The 20,919-nt window shown below is 39.6% G+C and overlaps 1 protein-coding gene across 1 annotated transcript; it reads right to left on the reverse strand.

Moving 5' to 3' along the window:
• Positions 1 to 15,045: 15,045 nt before the first annotated feature.
• Positions 15,046 to 17,760, reverse strand: LOC133334970 (pachytene checkpoint protein 2 homolog). Its single transcript, XM_061543281.1, has 4 exons — positions 17,696 to 17,760; positions 17,448 to 17,622; positions 15,856 to 16,150; positions 15,046 to 15,793 (listed from the first exon to the last, which is right to left on the reverse strand). The coding sequence occupies exons 1-4, from the start codon at positions 17,755 to 17,757 to the stop codon at positions 15,063 to 15,065; spliced, it is 1,263 nt and encodes a 420-aa protein (XP_061399265.1). The 5' UTR covers positions 17,758 to 17,760; the 3' UTR covers positions 15,046 to 15,062.
• Positions 17,761 to 20,919: the final 3,159 nt, after the last annotated feature.

A 20,919-nucleotide genomic window follows, 5' to 3' on the forward strand; every position in this document is an offset into this window, starting at 1 on the left:
GCAAGGAAATTTACAGCATTCATACTTTATTTATGGCTGTTGTTATTATTATATTTATATATATTTTTGTTTTATTTCTCCATTCCCTCATTCATTTGTGAGTTGTGTCTGTGTTTTCTCTTCTATTTTTATTATCATCTATTTTTTCCAGTTCTAGTCATTCATTTTTTGTTGTACTATATTTACATGAAGCAATGAATGTCCTTTTTTATGTGACGTTTGGAAATTTTTATTTAAATTTCAATTTGTTTGATGTGTGTTGATGGCAGTACTCCGATGGTGTGCAATTCCGCAAATATAACGAATAGGGAATGTTGAAAATGTAAGGTTTGTTTAATATTGACACTGTAAAAAAAAACATTAAATAATCTACGTAACATAATATACAACATTTTAAATGATTTCCTCCATCGATTTTATAGAAAAAAGAAAAAACACATACAATGACAAAAAGTGTAGATTTTTTAAGGGGCCATTTAAGCAAATATTTTTTTAGGACCACCCATAAGCGTTGATGTTTAAATTAAGATTTTTTTCTTAGTCCACACAAGGTGCGGATTTTCGACTCTCAAAATGGGAGCGTATACGTGTTGACACAATGTATACGCCACACGGTGCAGGCATGGATTTATTAACAAATATTTCGCATGTCTACATTAAGGCATGGATTTATTTTTCAAGGCTACATTGAGGCTTGGATTTATTAAAAACACTTTGCAAGGCTACATTTAGGCATTGAATTTTAATAAAACCAGTGAGCGGAGCAGTATAGTCGGACGGGGCCGACCATATGATACCCTACACAACTTCCACGAAAATCTAACTTTGTGTAGTTCTATATTCTGAGTTTGAGCAATATTTCGCGTTATTTTTACCCTCTTGACCGGCTAGAGGTCAACAAATATTAGTAATATTCAGTAGAGCACTTCTAATTACTTGTCCAGATTCATTGCCGCGTGGGCTGTGTTGTGATGTTCGGCTTTCAATGTGGTATATAGATCGACCCGAAAAAACACCAAAAAACATAAGTTTTCGGTCCACTTCATCCCAAAATTATTATCTGATCATCACCGATCAGGCGTTGTACTTGACCATAACTGGAACCTCATGGAACATTTCAAAGCGATCAGTGCTATATTTCCGCCCTCTAGTGTGGTAATGGGTTACTAAATAATATCTCAGTACGTAAATACCTGTAAATATTTAAGTGTAACTCCCACATCTGAGTACATACGACCATATAAATGGTATCAATTTAAAGGTCAACCACTCCTCTTGGGTATGCTATGAACTTCTTGGGTCTTTGTTCTTCATGGGTAAATATATACGCTATAGAATACATATTTTGTAATTTTTCACACGAAAGTCAGGGTCAATTTGACCCGCTAAATATTGATCGATCTTTATCAAAACATGCATGCTGGCCCAATCCCCTTCTTCATGCAAAAATTCGCGGTGTTTGGGCCATAATTGCGGCCTTTGGAGCGACCAGAAAATCAGACAAAAATAAAGTATTTGGTCCATTTCATCCCCTAAATATTAACCGATCTTTTCCAAAAACAATAGGGGTCTTCATTGGCCATAACTGTGGCCTGTATCGTGTTTACAAATTATAATGGACAGACGAACGGACGGACACACATGTCTAGATCGACTCAGCTAGTCGAGATATGACTATCGGTATACTTAAAGGTGGGCCTAGGACCAATATTTCGCGGCGTTACAAACTTCTGGGGCTGCACAAAGCTATAATACCCTGACAACAAAGTTGTGTAGGGTATAAAAAATATTTCAAGGCTTCATATAGGCGTGAATTTATTAACATATTTTCAGGGGTACATTTAGGCGTGGATTTATTAAATATTAATTTTCTAGGCTACCTTTTTTAACACTAATTTTTCAAGGCTACCTCAAGGCGTGGATTTTTTAAAGACTAATTTTTCAAGGCTACCTCAAGGCGTGGATTTTTTAAAGACTAATTTTTCAAGGCTACCTCAAGGCGTGGATTTTTTAAAGACTAATTTTTCAAGGCTACCTCAAGGCGTGGATTTTTTAAAGATTCATTTTTCAAGGCCACCTGAAGGCGTGGATTTTTTAAAGACTAATTTTTCAAGGCTACCTCAAGGCGTGGATTTTTTAAAGATTCATTTTTCAAGGCCACCTGAAGGCGTGGATTTTTTAAGGCTACCTCAAGGCGTGGATTTTTTAAAGACTAATTTTTCAAGGCGTGGATTTTTTAAAGATTCATTTTTCAAGGCCACTTGAAGGCGTGGATTTTTTAAAGATTCATTTTTCAAGGCTACCTCAAGGCGTGGATTTTTATACCCTTCACCACACTGTGGTATTATGTCTTTGTGCATATGTTTGTAACAGGCAAAAGGAAACGAGATAGACACATGGTTCCTTTTGAGAATATGCATAGAATCACTTTCTGAGTCGATGTATGCATATCCGTCCGTCCGTCTGTAGATGTTAAATTGTAAACAAAGTACAGGTCGCTTTTATGATCCGATTTGGATGAAATTTTGGCACAAGTCACTTATTTGGCCCAAGGACAAACCCTATTGAAATTGGGAAAAATCGGTTCAGATTTAGATATAGCTCCCATATATATTTTCGTCCGATTTAAGGTAAATGGGGCACCAAAGTCCCTCTTTATCCTCCGATTTGCATGAAATTTGGCATAGAGTACTGAATTAGGTGTAGAACGATGTGTGTCAAGTTTCGAGAAAATCGGGTCAGATTTAGATATAGCTCCCATATATAGGTATGTCCGATTTAAGGTAAATGGTGCACCTAAGTCCCTATATATCATTCGATTTGCACGAAATTTGGCATAGAGTACTAAATTAGGTCCAGAATGATGTGTGCCAAGTTCGGTTCAGATTTAGATATAGCTCCCATATATAGTTTCGTCCGATTTAAGGTAAATGGTGCACCAAAGTCCGTATATATCAATCGATTTGCATGAAATTTGGCATAGAGTACTGAATTAGGTGTAGAACGATGTGTGCCAAGTGTCGAGAAAATCGGTTCAGATTTAGATGTAGCTCCCATATATAGATTCGTCCGATTTAAGGTAAATGGTGCAGCAAAGTCCCTATATATCATTCGATTTGCACGAAATTTGGCATAGAGTACTGAATTAGGTCCAGAATGAAGTGTGCCAAGTTTCGAGAAAATCAGATTTAGATATAGCTCCCACATATAGCTGTTTCCGATTCTATGTAAATGGTGCGCCAAAGTTTCTACATACCTTTCGATTTGCGTGATTTGCATGAAATTTGGCACAGTGTACTGAATTAAGTCTAGAATGATGTGTGCTAAGTTTCGGAAAAATCGGTTCTGGTTTCGATATAACTCCCACATACACATATATATTCGTCCGATTTTACAAATGGTGCACCAGACTTCTAATGTTTGTCCGATTACCTCGATTTTTTGCACAACATATCAAGTTGAGACTTGAATAACGTTATTGCGTTTTGTTGAAATTGATGTAGATGCTGTCATAGCTTCCATATGTATTTCGAATAGATGTCTAAATGAAATTAAAATTTTAACAGTGCGGCGACCGAATAGCGTGTATTAATTTTGCTATAGGTCGTTTTTCATAAATTTGTCCCATGGTACGAAGACGACTTTAAATCTGCCCGAATGAAATTAAATTTATCGCAGGTTGCAGAAAGACTTGCTTATGTTCTTTTGAGGGGATACATATGTACAATATATCCAAAGTGGTGAAGGGTATCATATAGTCGGCCCAGTCCGACTTTACTGCTTTCCTTACTGGTTTAAAGATTAATTTTTCAAGGCTACCTCAAGGCGTGGATTTTTTAAAGATTAATTTTCTAGGACTACATCTAAGTATGGATTTTTTAAAGATTAATTTTTCAATATTAGATTATTGAAATCCCATTTACACGTTTCATAACTTCCCATCAAATTTTAAAAGCTATCAAACTTAGGTGCCATAAATGTAAAACTACATCAAATGTGAACATTGTAACTCAAAACTGACTTTTTGAAGTGTCACCCGAACAAATATTCCATAATGGACCAATTTCAATGCCCCAAATAAAATAGGTAATAAGCCAAAGGACATGCAGCAGGATCAATTGAATATTTATGTTTATGTTCGATAGCAGCAGCAGCAACAACAAAAACATATGAATAAACAATTTCTTCTCGCCTTATTAGGTGGTTCCCCAATATAGTTGAGGTTGGGGGACAATTGAAGTTATCCTCCTATTCTTGTTGATATTTGCAAGGATATTTGTGAAAACAAAAATTGGAAAATTGAAATTTTCTAACATTTATGTTGTGAACGTGACTGGAAACATGATGTGTTACTTGTTATTATTCGTTACGGATATTCAATAAGCTCGGTTTGTTTTGTGCGGTCGGTCCATAAGATGAATATGAGAATAGTAATCCGAGAAAAATTGGATGTCGGTTGCGAAAAGAACAATGTGTGAAATGGGTAATGTGAATAATGATGTGATGGGTGTTTTTCAAACATAAACTATTTAGAAGGGAGAAGCTATAATAAATGGTGTAAACTTGTTAGCAGCTGTCAATGTTAGATGTGGTTGGATAAAGAGGGTAGTTTGTTTTAATCAACCTTGCGAGGATATAAAAATATAGAAAATCCACGCCTTGAGGTAGCCTAGAAAAATTATTAATTTAAAAATCCACGCCTTGAGGTAGCCTTGAAAAATTATTAATTTAAAAATCCACGCCTTGAGGTAGCCTTGAAAAATTATTCATTTAAAAAATCCACGCCTTGAATGCTTGCTCCGGATTCTTTTGGTCCGTGCCGGGATCGAACAAAACCCCGGGCCGTGGTTCTGTTCGGTTTGCCAGAACATCATTCACCACAGGTCAGTGTCGGTGAGATGTAATGGGTGCAGGGAGTGGGTGCACTTCAGGAATTGTTCCGGGTTGGCCCGGTTTCGAGATTACAGCGAAAGGGATTAAGTTGCCTCGTGCTGCGACAGCGTAATCCCCAGCGAGTCTTCAGCACTTAACACCGCACGTTGTTCCCACCCCTTACAGTGCATCGTTTTTGCAATTTAATTGCCACGGCCTTCGATGAAAAATATATGAGATAGTGGACTTCGTAAATCGGAAGAATATTTTGGTCGCGGCGGTGCAGGAAACAAAGCTCAATGAAATTTGTAGCCTACAGCTTGTGATGGTTACAACGTTCTGAGAAAGGATCGCACTAGAAGTGGAGGTGGAGGACTAGAATTCCTTATGCCCCACTCTGTTCAATACAGGCATATCTCGCTTGAGCTTGACTCTTGTGACCCATACATGGAATGTATGGGGGTAGCAGTTAAATGTAGTACTGCCGAGAAAGAGGTGCTTAACGTGTACATACCGCCGATTAATAGCTGTGAACCGCGTTATTTGCCCAACATTAGTTTTCTATTTGAGGGCAATAACCGTCTGGTGCTAGAGGACTTCAATGCCCACCATGAGTTGTGGCATTGAAGTCCTCTAGCACTGCTGGCAGAGCAAATTGATAGCTCCACCTTCTGCATGGTAAATGAGGATGCCCCCACCAAAATAAGGGGAGGGTGTCACAGTTCGTCAGATATAACCATTGTGTCACCAGGTCTGATAAATGACGTCAGCTGGCAGCCCGTCATTTCTCTTGGCTCAGACCACCTCCCCATAATCGTCTCCATTAGCAGACCGCCCGATTTCGTTATTTCTGAGCGCCGCACTTTCCTTAACCATAGGAAAGCCAACTGGCAAGGATTCAGAGAGTTCACCAACCAGCGCTTCAGAGAACTTTCCATTCCTTCTGATGTACGGGTAGCAGAAAGGAAATTCCGAGTCATTATCACAGCTGCAGCTGCTAGATTTATACCTCCTGGTCGAATACCCGAAATGAGACCTAATTTCCCAGCAGAAGCAGTTGGTCTAACAAACGAGCGTGATGAGCTCCGTCGATCTAACCCAGCAGATCCCAGGGTCAGAGAACTTACGTTGGAGGTAAGCAGATTAGTCGCGGAGCACTAGAGGAATAAATGGTTGGAGCACCTAAAGAGTTGCAACACTGGTACCGGAGTAAGTTAACCATGGGCAAAGGTGAAGTCGCTCTCGAACCCTGTTAAGATGGATGATAGGACCTCAGTCACATTTAACGACGAAAATGGGACTGATCCGAAGTGATGCGCAAGTTATTTTAACCGGCAGTTTGTCGAGCATCCAGAGAGCGACAGGGTGAAGAGAAGAGTACTTCGTCGTATAAGATCTCTTCTAGCCGAGGAGGTACCACCACAGTTTACGATGGGTGATGTTGCATGTAACGTAACGCAAAGTCATCTAAAGCTTTGGGCCCTGACGGATTATCTATGTGTATGCTGAAGCAGCTGGACGAGCCAGGAGTCGAGTACTTTACCAACGTCCTCAACTTGTCGATAGCCACCCACGTCGTCCCTGAAGCCGGGCAAGGATGCCAGCAAAGGTGAATCTTACAGGCCGATTTCACTTTTGTCGCCGAAGTAGCGAAGACCCGTGAGGCCTAACTCCTCCCCAGCATTAGAGAAAGCTATCCAGTTGCGGATCATCAACATGGTTTCCGTAAGCAACACAGTAGAACAACAGCGTTGCACGCCATTTCTACAATATAAGTTGAGGACTTAACCAGAACCGGTCGTGCGATAAAACAGTGTTGGTAGCGCTTGACCTATCAAAAGCCTTTGATACTGTCAACCATGCCACGCTATTTGATGACATTGACAGTACTTCCATTCGGCCGAGTTTGAAACGTTGGAGTGATATCTTCGGAACTGTTTAACCTCTACCTTTCCGGTATTCCACGACCTCCGGATGGCATAGAAATCGCTGCAGGTGATTGTAAGATCGCTGTCCATTGTTGAGGACATTTATGTGAGGTTGAACGCCTACTGCGGAGATGAGAATGCCGTTGAATGTGCAGGTCGAGGGGCATACAATTCCGACCACCAACTACCCCAAAAAAATCGGGGTCACATTCGACAGTATGTTTAAATCGCCCGTGCAAAACCACAGCTATCTGCGATAAGTTTAAAATTAGGAACAAGGTCATTAAGTCGCTTGCCGGCAGCACTTGGGGCGCAGAAAATCTTGTTGACCTCTTACAAAGCGATAGGTCGGTCTGTGGCAAGCTATGCGGTTCCAGTGTGGTCTGCGAACTCTAGTGATACGCAATGGAGAAGTATTCAGACCTGTCAGAACGCCGCCCTGAAGGCTGCGACAGGAAGCCTCCTCATGACACCAGTGGACCATCTTCATGAGGAACGATGATCCTTCCCTTACGTCAGCATAGCAATATGCTTTCGGGTGTACCTGTTCGGGTGTTTCAGAAACAATTATATAGAGGTCCAACCTTACAAAAGGGATCCTCTACATCGAGCAGGTCCTAATGGCATTCATACTGATGCAGTAGCCGCAACGTTGAACGGGTACAGAGTGAATGCCGTCCTCGGAGCTCGCCTATTGAAACGTTGAAAAATTAATCTTTGCCTATCTAGCCTTGAAAAACATATCCTAAAAACGCCTAGATGTAGGCTTTAAAAATCATTGATTTAAAAAATCCATGCCTTGTGGTAGACTTTAAAAAAAAATACGCTATGAGTTGTTTTTTCGTTGACATGACAAAATAATACCCAACATCATCACCCGATACTAATGACCATTACCATCAACTTCGTGATAATCACGAAACTGACTGTGTTGTAATTTGTGTAAATTGCGGAAATTCAATTCTCTGCTCCAGTAGTCGAGTCAGCCAGTCAGTCTTTTGCTTAGCTCCTTGGCAGAGTTCTTGAAAACTTATATCTGTGGAGTTTTGTTTTTTTTCGGAACTCTGTCATCTTCCGGAGCAGTCAACTCCTTCTGTTGACAATGTCGCTATGTTGGCTTGGGGTGGCTGACATTTAATCCTTTTTTGACAACAACTTTTTGTGCGTGTGGTTTCTTGTTTATATTTGAAGTTCATTTACTTTCGGATGGAGTGGAGAAGAAGTGCAAAAGTGAAGATGTCAGTGCATAATAAGTGAAAATCTATGTGCGAATAATCAGCAGGATATGATATGTCTTAATATACACAATTATCCTAATTAAGCTTCACAAGTATTTTTAACGGAATATTACTTGAAAATTTTGGGATCTTTGGTGACGTTGTTCACAGTATTACTCCTGAAGTATTTTATGTCCTTTGCAGGTCAAAGAACCCCACTCTCCTCAAATTTAAATTTTTTTCCCATTACATTCCGATACCTACTACTTGAAATCATAAACTTCAACACTGATGTCCTAAATTGTGGAAACCCTACCCCACTTGGCTAACTTTACAAAAAAAAACTGCCCCATCAGCACTTTACTTTCAGGCAAGAAGTTACGCTTATCTTCTGGTGGTTACTCTCTGCCACTTTATCCTCTAACAAAATATCCTGCCAGGAATCAAACGAAATAAAATTCAAAGTTAAAAACCACAACATCAACTGACCAGGGTAATCCCAAGGAGGTGAATTAAAAGGGAATCTCGCCCACTACCTCCATAAAAACGACAAAGTCCCATAGTTATTGTTATTATTGTTGCTCGTGGTGGTCCTGGTGGTGATGGTGCTGTTCCAGGGGATCTTTGACTTTGGCTGCAAAAATAAAAATCAAATCAACGGCCAAAGAGAAACCGGATAAACAAATAAACAACCAGAAAAATAAGCTGGGCATTTGACAAACGAATATGAGAAGGAACGGATGTTGGCGACGACGCGATGAACCAACGAACGAATGACGTTGATGATGACGATGATGATAATCATGTCGGTTATCTTGATAACTTAAGTGTCAACTAAGCTGGAACGTAGACAAAGTGTCGGCCAAGCGGTTGCGAAGTGTTTTCTGGGTAATGAAAAGTGCACAACGAGCCGTAGAGGATAGTAATGAGATTTCCTTAAAAAAACGGGGCGACAATCGGAAACGACAATGACCCACACAGGCAGCCAACAACTTAAAAGGGTAAGATAATCATCAAAAATAAATAGAAGGATTTTTTAAAGAATATTTTTAAGGGTCTATCAAACGCGTGGATTTTTTTAAATAATATTTTTAAGGGTACCACATGGCGTGGATTTTTTAAAGAATATTTTTCGAGAGGCTATTCAAGGCGTGGGGTGGCGTAGGGGATGATAGATACCAAGCATGATGCAATAATAATGTGATGTATCACAACAACAATCTTTGTTTTTGTCTCGATTATCTGTCAAATTTTTCCATATAATATTTCAAATGATTGGCAACACTGCACTTCGAATTCAGTAGAAATTACCCACTTTGACAGTTAATCAAGACATCAGCTGCGCTAAATGGACTACCTATTCATTGTGCCATGATACCAAGCAACGGCTCTGATTGACATTAACATGGCGAAGTCCAGGCTTATCTTGGTCCCTCTTTCATCTCAATTGTGGACACTGACCTCCCCGCGGTGCCACCTAGGGACCTATTTTCATCACCCGATGAAATAGTGAGCTAATGTGTGCCGCGAGTTGGGTTAGTTACCCACTCTCGGAAAACCCAACCTATTATGAAAAAGCTAAGAAAAAGAAAACCAAACCCCCCTAATGTTGACGTATAAGAAAGGACAACGATCTGCGAATCTGCACTTGGAATGTGCGCACGTTGTACAGAACAGGCGCAGTGTTCGCTTTGGCGGATATACTCACGAAGTACAAAGCAGATATTATTGCCTTTCAGGAAATGCGATGGAAAGGGACTGGTGTAAGTAAATCAGATGATTACGCCCTATATTATAGCTGCCATGAAACGAGACATGAATTTGGCTGCGGATTTATGGTTAACAGGAGAATAAAATGCCTCGTCTTCAGATTCATACCAGTAGATGTGCGAATTGCTATAATCCGTATAAAAGCGAAGTTCTTCTACATCAGTCTCATTTGCGCTCATGCTCCCACCGAAGATAAAGATGAACAGACCAAAGACATTTTTTACGAGCGCCTAGAAACAGCATCTGATCGTTGCCCTGGCCATGACATTAAAAGAAATACGTGGTACGATCAGGAGTGTCGTAATGTTACAGATATGAAAAATGCAGCGTATAGGGCAACCCTGCGGACAGTAGCAACACGTAATGCGATGGAGAACTATCGGGAGAAAAGAAGAGAGGAGAAACGTATTTTCAGGAAAAAGAAGAAAGAACAAGAAAAACGTGAGCGTGAGCAAATCGAGATGTACAGAAGTCAGAATGAAGACCGAAAATTGTACCAACGGGTAAAACACCAAATCGAAGGCTTTGGTGCAGGCACATCCTCCTGTAGAGATGAAGAAGGAAACCTGGTGACAGATACAGACAAACAGAATAGCAATCAATCGGTTGAAGAATAATAAGCAGCAGGTGCCGATGGGTTACAAGCCGAACTATTCAAGACTGGTGGTCAGATGCTGGTAAGGAGCATGCACCAGCTGATTAGTACAATTTGGCTAGAGGAATACATGCCCAATGTTTGGAACCTCAGCATCCTGTGTGTGCCAACTATAGAGGAATGAGTCTCCTTCCCATCGCATATAGAGTACTATCCAGTGTACTGTGTGAACGACTGAAGCCAATGGTCAATGACACTATTGGATGATACCAATGTGGCTTCAGACCTGGCAAATCCACCATTGACCAGATTTTCACTCTGCGCCAAATCCTGGAAATGACCACGAAAAATACATCGACACATTCCATATATTCGTCGGCTATAAAGCCGCATTTGACAGCCCTATCCGTTCAGAGGTGTATAAAGCCATGTCTGCGTTTGGCATTCCTGCAAAATTAATTCGGCTAACTGGCACAAGATCAGCAGTTAAAGTCGGAAAAGACCTCTCGGAGCCCTTTAATACCGAACGAGGATTCAGACAAGGTGACAGTTTGTCGTGTGATCTTTTTAACCTTTTGCTGGAAAAGGTCATACGAGAGGCAAAAGTGAACAGAAATTTCACTCTGTACACCAAACAACACATGTTACTCGTCAACGCCAATGACATCGATGTAATGGGTCGAACATTGCGAGTGGTTACAACCACCTTTGAACAAATTGAGAAGGAGTCTGCCAAAGTGGGTCTGGCAGTAAACGTCAACGCGCAAGACGTCCAGTAGACTCGGACCAACTGTGGAACTTGAGAACTACAACTTCGAGGTAGTCAAAGATTTTATATACCTTGGTACCGCCATAAACAAAACGAATGACATCAGTTTTGAAATTCGGAGGATAGTGATGGCTAACAGATCCTACTATGGTCTGAGCAAACAACTCAAAAGCAAGGCCACCTCCCGCCAGACCAAACTCACACATTCTCAAGACGCTGATACTACCCGTTATACGGATCTGAAGCATGGGTACTTACGTAAGCAGATGAGGCAGCTCTTGGAGTGTTTGAGAGAAAAATTCTCCGAAAGATCTATGGGCCGATCTGCGTTGACGGTGAATATCGCCGTCGAATGAACCATGAGTTGTACCAGCTATTCTCGGACATCGACATTGTTAGACGTATTGAGCTGCATGGACAACGTTGGCTAAGTCATGTTTTGAGGATGGATTAAGATGCCTTTTTTTAAGCTCGGCTTATGAAACGAATGTTCTGTCTGGATTTTTTAAAGAATATTTTCAGGGTCTATCAAAGGTGTGGATTATTTTAAAAATATTTACAGGGGTCTATCAAAGGCGGAAGTCTATCAAAGTCTTGGGCTATAACAATGCAGAGAATATTTTTCAAAGTCACTTGTTACAATCATTGCTGTCTCTCTGTCCCCCTCCAATCCACACTCTTTAAATATCGTTATAACATTTCAAATACAGTAGGTCTATTCTGTAACCTTTTAACAACATTCGACATTGTTTATTTTACAACAATTTCATTTGTTTGTTTTGTTGTTTTTACAATAACAAAAGAAAATTAAACAATATCGAATGTTGTTAAATGTTACAGAATAGGCCTACAGAAGTCAAATGTCATACTGTCTTCTGTTTTCCGGTTCCCCATCTATTTTACGTTTTCCGTCATAGTCCTAAGAACGACAGGTATTTTTAATGCAGGGCAAAACCTATAAAGATCAAACACGCACACATAGCTACAACAATTTTCAGAATAGCAAACCAAAAAAAAACAGTACGAGAAATCAAATAGGAAACCCAGAAAGAGAAACAAATAAAATGTTATTGCTTATTGCATCGACTAAGTCAAGTAGTTTTTGGTGCAATTTGCCTGTGGGAAAATTTGAAGATTTTCCACCAAACCTATGATGTGTCAATTTTGTTGGTTAGGAAGGTATGTCGGTAGGTACGGACATGATTGCAAACACTCTTGGCAGATATTTGAGGTTATGTTTTGGGGTTGTTGTTTTTCTTCTTTTTTTCGTCGGTGGTTGTTATATTTTACGATATTGTGTTCAGTAGGCGGAAAAGCATATTGAAGCTTCACATGTTTGCCAATATTTCCGCACACCAAACACACACACATACTCGCAAGTCTTCCATTTATGTAGTAAAACGGAGGGGGTCTATTAAATTCCCAGCATTGAAATCTCGTTGTTTGCACACGAAACAAATGTGACCATAAAAATCACATATAGAACCACGCTCACACACACGCTTCCCATTAAGAAGCTATCTTGTCATTTGTGTGCGGAAAAAGATTTCTAATAAAAAAGTCTTGTTTGCTTTATTTGAGTAGAGCTTGGGAGAGATGAAATACCTTGATATGGATTTAAAGTTTACAATGTAAAGGTATTGAATAAAATAATTTAAAAATTTGATAGGCCCTTCAAAATATTGTTAAAAAAGACCCGCTTTTGAAAGCCCCTCTAAATAATTAACTAAAAACCACGCCTTTGATGGACCCCCTCTAAAATAATTTAAAAAAACGGAATCCTTTGATGGACCCCTTCTAAATTAATTTTTAGAAAATCCACGCCTTTGATAGGCCCTCCAAAATAATTTTTAAAAATTTCACGCCTTTGACATATATTTTTTAAATCCACGCCCTTTTTCGCTTCACATCCCCCACATATTCCACTTTAAACAATTTATCAATACTACATCTAAATAAATATACTCCGCTCAAACACACACACACTGTCATCTAACCTAGGATCCACATTGAAATTGATCCAATCGTGGACCAGGCGAAAAAAATCAAAACTTTCCAAGTAAACACAGGCACAAAGCCAATTAGTTGTCTAAAGACAGCTAACGGAAATGATGCTAGTCAGAGATGCCAAAACGACACAAAATTCCAGCTAACTGTAGCTAAACGTGCGAGCATCTAGGGAACAACACATATCCTGTAGCAGTGATTTGGAAAAATGTTGTCTGTAAACGATTGTAGGTAAAGGCCATGTACATATGTGTGTGTGTGTGTGTGTAACACAAATCAATGGGGCGGTCATTTTTTTAGGATTTGTGGGATGCCAATACCAACAAAGACATCCATTGCTAGCCAAGTTTATTGGAACACACACGCCCTCCTTCATACTTATATAAATATATTTATAGGGAGCTAAAATCTGTCTGGGGAAAATCGAAATTCCTTTAATTTAATTCATTAGCACGTGACTGTGTTGGGGAGAAAATACAGCGACAAACAACAACAATTTTCAAAATTGGATTTATTGGCTGTTTTTGTTCTCCACTGCTGCATTTCTTTCGAAATGTATTGGAATGTGTGAGTGTGTGTTTCAATTGTACCAAGCGCACCTGCGCTACTCTATAGATTTTCCAATGTAATTGAATTTTCTTTGGTAATTTTTAAAAGCTGCTAATAGATGAGGAGCTTCTTTTTGTCACAAGGAATTTTAAACAATCGGAAACAATTGTTCTCCAAAGTGAAGGAAGAAGGACGAGTGATATAAAATAAACAGTTGCTGTTTTGAAAAATTCTCGAAAAATATTCTTTTATAAATTCACGCCTTGGATAGGGCATCGAAAAATATTTTTTAATAAATCCACGCTTTGGATAGGCCCTCGAAAAATATTCTTTAATAAATCCACGCTTAGGATAGGCCCCCCAAAAATATTCTTTAATAAATCCACGCCTTGTATAGGCCCTCGAAAAATATTCTTTAATAAATCCACGCCTTGGATAGGGCATCGAAAAATATTCTTTAATAAATCCACGCCTTGGATAGGGCATCGAAAAATATTTTTTAATAAATCCACGCCTTGGATAGGGCATCGAAAAACATTTTTTAATAAATCCACGCCTTGGATAGGGCATCGAAAAATATTCTTTAATAAATTCACGCCTTGGATAGGGCATCGAAAAATATTTTTTAATAAATCCACGCCTTTGATAGGCTGTCGAAAAATATTCTTTAATAAATCCACGCCTCAGTTGGCCCTTGAAAAATATTCTTCAATAAATCCACGCCTCAGTTGGCCCATGAAAAATATTCTTCAATAAATCCACGCCTCAGTTGGCCCTCGAAAAATATTCTTTAATAAATCCACGCCTCAGTTGGCCCTTGAAAAATATTCTTTAATAAAACCACGCCTTGGATAGGCTCTGGAAAATATTCTTCAATAAATCAACGCCTTGGATAGGCTCTGGAAAATATTCTTCAATAAATCAACGCCTTGGATAGGCCATCGAATACTCTTTAAAAATTTACGCTTTGGGTAGGCTGTCAAAAAATATTCTTTAATAAATCCACGCCTTGGATAAGCCCTCGAAAAATATTCTTAAGTAAATTTACGCTTTGGGTAGGCTGTCGAAAAATATTCTTTAATAAATGCACGCCTTAGATAGGGTCTGGAAAATATTGTTTAATAAATCCACGCCTTAAATAGGCTGTCGAAAAATATCCTTTAATAAATCCCCTCCTTTTATTGAGCCTCGAAAAATATTTTTTAAAACTGCACGCCTTTTGCTTTGATAGGCCCTTGAAATTATTATTTTAATGTCAATGCCTATTGATCCGATTGCCCTTATGGCCTTCAGTTACTTTCTAATTGTTTTCAACGAAATAATTTTTTCTTCTGCGTCTCATTTTCTTTTCACAATCATTTATTCAATTTCATCATACCATGATCCTGTTTGTGCTTCTCTAATGCCTCTAGCATTGAATCCAAAAAATCGGGTAAATTAATTTTTGCCTTACAATCAAAATCAACATTATATGTGTGAGCGGCATGAGCCAAAAATGGCAATTTCCTCAAAGTTCGGCCACTTAAACCTTTACTGCGCACAGATAACTCCTTAAGCAGTCCCTCATGTTTATCATCACTTTGCAGTGATTCCGCACTTTCAATAATTCCAACACGTATTAATTCCGTAATCATTGAATCATAAATTTTCCGTATAGCCAATTCATTTGGCAACCCGATATATTGTTTAATATCAGCTCGATCTAAAAATGCCATATCAATGGTATCAGCTAAATTCGATGTGGCCAAAATCAAAACATTCGGATGTTCCTTAATACTATCCAATTGTGTCAGTAGGGCATTCACAACACGCATAGCATCTCTTGGTTCCTGTCCCGACATACAATCGCGTGCATATGCCAATGACTCCACCTCATCGATGAGGACACAGACCAAGCTGTGCGAATCCTGTATGATTTCCTTGATCTTACCAAAAAGACGCATAACCAATTTGCCACTCTCTGAGAACCATTTGGAAAATAGCGAATGGGAATTGATTTCAATTAAATGGGTATAACGAAATATGGGACGACATCGTATCGACAACTTTTGGGCCAATGCCTTGCACAGACTCGTCTTGCCAGTACCTAGAAATATAAATTTTTAAAAATTAAGAAAAGATTTGAAAATTTCGTACATTGAATCTTACCTGGTGGTCCATGAAGTAGTATAAGTCGATTGCAGGACACCACATTTGTATTGACATTATGTTGGGAAAACATTAATGCAGAGAGAGCAAATTTGAGCAGCTTCTCTTTGGATCCTTCATCGTAAATCAAATGTTCCCATAAACCAACAAACGATTTTGAAGGCAACAACCAATGACTGGATGAAGGTATGGCCTCTGCCTCTGATTCCGCTTCGAACATTTCCATTTCCATGGGTCTTATTTGTGGCCAATAAAAATGGAATATGAAATACTCAGCATCGCTGGCAGAAGAAAGCTAAGGAATAAAGAAAACACAAAGAATTTAAAAAAAATTGATTCGAGGGCCCGGATTTCTTAATGAATAATTTTTAAACCCCTATCAAAGGTGTGGATTTATTAAAGATTTTTTTTGAGGGCCTATCAATCGCGTGGATTTATTAAAGAAAATTTTTCGAGGGCGTGGATTTATTAAATCATGTTTTTCCAGGACCTATCAAAGGCGTGGATTTATTAAATTATATTTTTCGAGAGCCGAACAAAGGCGTAGATTTATTAAAGAATATTTTCCAGGACCTAACAAAGGCGTGGATTTATTAAATAATATTTTTCCAGGACCTAACAAAGGCGTGGATTTTTAAAGGAAATTTTTCGAAGGCCTATCAAAGGCGTGGATTTATTAAACAATATTTTTTAAGAGCCTATCAAAGGCATGAATTCTTAGAGAATATTTTTCGAGGGCCTATCAAATGCGTGGGTTCTTAGAGAATAATTTTCGACAGCCTCTCCAAGGCATGGGTTCTTAGGGAATACTTTTCGACAGCCTGTCCAAGGCGTGGATTCTTAGGGAATATTTTTCAAGAGCTTATCAAAGGCTTGAATTTATTAAAGAATATTATTCGAGAGCTTATCAAAGGCTTATCCATAGACAAACCAAATGAGGTCGATATAATACCTTGATTAGATATTTTCGTCGGCCACACCCCTGCCATAGCATTGTAGACCGACTGTCAACACCTAGGCACATCAAGAGAGATCTTCATGATCTAAAGAAGTCTAAATGTACATGGGCGAACCTCTGGGTCATCAGGCTTAACACTAATAATCTTAACACAACACGTAATCAGGATGGTGCAATCCTTATTGGACGCAAATTGATGGATCGATACCGGACACATGCCCATAATGTGGACTAGGACCATACAATTTCCGCAGGCTACATGCGAATTACTTAATGCATATAAAGCCTCATACACTGTCTATAGAAGAGGTGTTTTTTTCTTTCTATAGAAGGGGTATATTCTTCTGTCTACAGAAAGGGTCTGTTGTTTTGCCTATAGAAGTGATATGTTCTTCTGTGTATGTAAGGGGCTTGTACTTCCGTCTATAGAAGGAATATCTTCCTCTGTCTCTAGAAAAGGTCTTCTATCTGAGGAAAGGACATGATCTTCTATATGTAGAAGAGGAAAGTCGATTTCCTTACATTTACATAGAATATACGTCCACTTCTATATATCGATTAGGTTTCTTTTAAATCGACAAGTCATCTCTATTCTCATATTGAAGACCCTATCAAATTCCCATTTAACCCTTACCTCTCCATCCTTTTTACTTTCACATTCCAGCAAAATACTTTCAATACATTTCAACGGCTCCTCTTCCAGATCTTCCGGTGACAATTTAATAACCTCATTGAATGGAAGCTGTTTCCTGGCCAACAAATTCCTCAGCGGTCCTTCAATCAGCGACTGTAATTCTTCCAATCTTTTGCTAAAACCAAAACCCAATGTAGAAAACATTTTTTTTAATTAATATTTTTGGGACAATATTCACTCTCACTTACCCTGGTAATAATTTTACACAGACCTCCACGTGTACAGCTCGCTTGGAGGTAATCAATTTCATGTTTAATTTAGTTTTTTTTATTTGCAAATACTTTCTGTGTGGCAACAAACTCTGCCAACTGATCTTTTCATGCAACGTTCCGTGTTCGCTTTGTTGTGTGTATCTTGCAATTTGCGTTGTTGTTGGTGCTACATGTTGTGTTTACATTTTTCGCAACAAATGTCATGTCATGGCACTTTGAAAATACGCGCGCGCCATATGTTAGAGTTGCCAACTAGAATTTGTCATTGCATGCCTTGGCAGTGGTTTGTGCATGAACTAATCACAATGCTAATGGGGTTATTGTGAGTGGAATTTTTAAGGCAATGTAGAGTGCATATTCCCGAGCACAAACAATTGTGAATCTTTTTAAATTATTAAATAATAAAAGATTCTGGAAAGAGAATTTGTAAATGAAATTAATTTTTTTAAAACCTTTAATAAAAAATAACCCTAAAAATATAGACCTGCTGTTGTTAGAAAGTGGTGAGTATTATAGAAGTGCTGCTCGTATCATAAAAAATATTTTTTTCAGAAATCTTTAGATGAACTAGAAATCCGATTTATGCAGAAACCGCAGCATAACTTCTTTGCTTTTGGTACATTATGTTCAAATCCAAATCAATTGGACAAAGTTTCGAAAATCGGTAAAATAAAGACTAAAATGCAGGGCATCAGAAATCCTTCAAAATAGCACCTGTATATACCCCGTCATGCAAAGCGTGGAACTTCGCTACTTACGGAAGTAGATTGGGGAGCATACTCAGATTAAATCTGGGATACGATAATTGTCATTGAGCGAACAGTGGCTCAAATGATGGAGGAAAGTCACTCTTCAACTGATGCTGGCGTGGTTGTTTTGGCACCATCAGTCAACTATAGTATTAACACATTACTGTTTCAATACATGAAAGACCCCTAACAAGTTCTCGGGCTTAGTTGCCATTTCATTGTAATGGTTCACATCAAATTTGCCAAATCCCACGGCGACCAGTTCTATGTACCGGATTGGCTTGGAGGGATTCTCTGACCTGGGGCTGTCACCTCAATGGCTACATTCTGCATGCCAGCTGCGAACACTTTTGGTCTGTGCGAGGAGAGAAAGAAACCCCGGATCTTGGTTGGCTCTCTTCTGTTTGTCGGTGCTGCATCGACCACAGATTAACCTTGGTGAGATGTAATAGATGAATGGAAATCGTACATTTCCGCGTCTGTTCAGGTATTAGCCGACTTCAGGACTAAAGTTATAAGATTTATTATGCTGCATGATGCGTCAGCAAATGTCCCAGTGTGTCCTCACCATCTTCGTCGTCAAAGTTATCGTCCCCAACGTCTTCGACGGAATATGAGACACCCCAACTGTCTCCTCTACAGCAGACGCATAACCTGACACATTTTTAATTGTTATGGACTTCGAAACAAATCAAGGAATCGCCGAGATCCAGAAAACCATGCCGACCGATACTTGTAGCTTATACCGTAGCAATTGGTTACAACGTTTTCCGAAACTACTGTTGCGCTCTATAAGCGGAGGTGGAGGAATTACGGAATCCCTGAGCCTTGGGTCTTGCTTATGAGCGAGATAAACTCCGTCGATCTAACAAAGCAGATCCCAGGGTCAGGGAATTCACAATGGGTCATCAGCAGATTAGTCCCGCGGCATAATCGGAATAAATGGTTGAAGCATCTAAAGTTGCAACATCGGAATCGGTGTGAGTAAACTGTGGGTTACGGTTAAGTCGCTCTCGAATCCTGGTGAGAAGGATGATAAGATTTCAGTCACATTTAGCCACGAAACTGCGAATGATCCGAAATATGTTGAGCATTCTACGGCGAATCGAAGAGTACTACGTCGCATAAGATCTCTTCCCGCCGAGGAGTACCACCACCGTTTACAATGGGTGATGTTGCATTTGTTATTCGTAGCGCTACGACAACTAAAGCGTTGGGCCTTAACAGATGGATATTCTGTCAGAAACCGCTGCACGAGCCCGGAGTTGAGTACCTGACCAAAGTCCTTAATTTGTCGATACCCACTCACCAAATAATGATGCCAGCAAAGGCGAATCATACAGGTCGATTTCAATTTTTTACCAGTAGCGAAGACTCTTGAGGTATTACGCCTCCCCAGCTTTAGGGAATGCTATCCAGTTGCCGAACATCAACATGGGTTATGTAAACAACACATCACAACAACAGTGTTGCATGCAATTTTCACACATAATTCGAGGACTTCGTCAGAACCGGACCTGCCATAGAACAGTGTTGGTAGGACTTGACCTATCAAAAACCTTTGATACCACATTGTCTTTAGGATATCAAGAACACTTCTCTATTTGTGTGAACGCCAGTCGTAAAGTTCCGGAATAAGAAGTCCAAACCCCGTAGAGCAAGTTGCTCAGGGTGGAGTGATATCTGCGGAATTGTTTAACATCTAACATCGTTAAGTATGCAGATGATTGTACAATCATTGCATCGGGTTGTTGAGGATATATGTATGTCTTCAAATCGTCCGGGCAAAACACTGTTATCTGCGATAAGTTGAAAAGTAGGAACAAGGTCCTCATGTCGCTTGGGGCCCAAATAAGGAAACTTTGTTGACCACTTACAAAGCTAGAGTTCGGCCTGTGGCCAGTGAATACTAGTGCTACGCAATGAAGAAGTATTCAGACTTGTCAGAACAACGCAACATGCGAAGATCATCCCCTTGCGCACCAGATTGGATGCTTCAGGGATAATCATCCTAACAGTTATATGGGGAGTTGCCAATCTTCTACTAGGCGCGTCTTCCCGGGTGGCGGATGGGAAGGGGGTCTCCATGATGTGCAGAGAGAAACTGACCTAGGTCTCCTAGATCAACTTCTCTCTGTGTGTCTTGTGGAAACCCTGGGAATCTTCGGATCCCCCGTGGACCAAAATGGATCGGGGTAGTGCCCTTAAATAAATCAACTTAGATGGGAAAAAAAGTAAAAAGAATAAAGTCACGGTGCAGGGAGTTAATAACCCAGTACCGGCGGCAATCGTTGGTGAGGTCACAAGCCACGTGTCGTCGAGATCAAGCGATTGTGATCCGGCTGTTCTAGGTGTGGATGCTTTGGCACCTACAGCCGTACCTGCTACAAGTGCATCAACTCCAAAACAAAACATTGACGAACCGCCAATTCATTTGGCTAACGATAATGT

The sequence above is a fragment of the Musca vetustissima genome, unplaced genomic scaffold, assembly GCF_032173495.1.
Source record: "Musca vetustissima isolate MV318-11 ecotype Yass unplaced genomic scaffold, APGP_CSIRO_Mvet_v1 utg31014, whole genome shotgun sequence".
Classification (NCBI taxonomy): Eukaryota; Metazoa; Arthropoda; class Insecta; order Diptera; family Muscidae; genus Musca; species Musca vetustissima.

Bases quoted from the DNA above. Each gene is read 5' to 3' on its own strand.
- LOC133334970 (XM_061543281.1), bottom strand. From the start codon at position 17,757: ATGAAATTGATTACCTCCAAGCGAGCTGTACACGTGGAGGTCTGTGTA. The intron at 16,151-17,447 runs GTAAGGGTTAAA...TTTATTCCTTAG, and splicing joins AAAGTAAAAAGGATGGAGAG to CTTTCTTCTGCCAGCGATGC. The intron at 15,794-15,855 runs GTAAGATTCAAT...TTATATTTCTAG, and splicing joins ACTACTTCATGGACCACCAG to GTACTGGCAAGACGAGTCTG.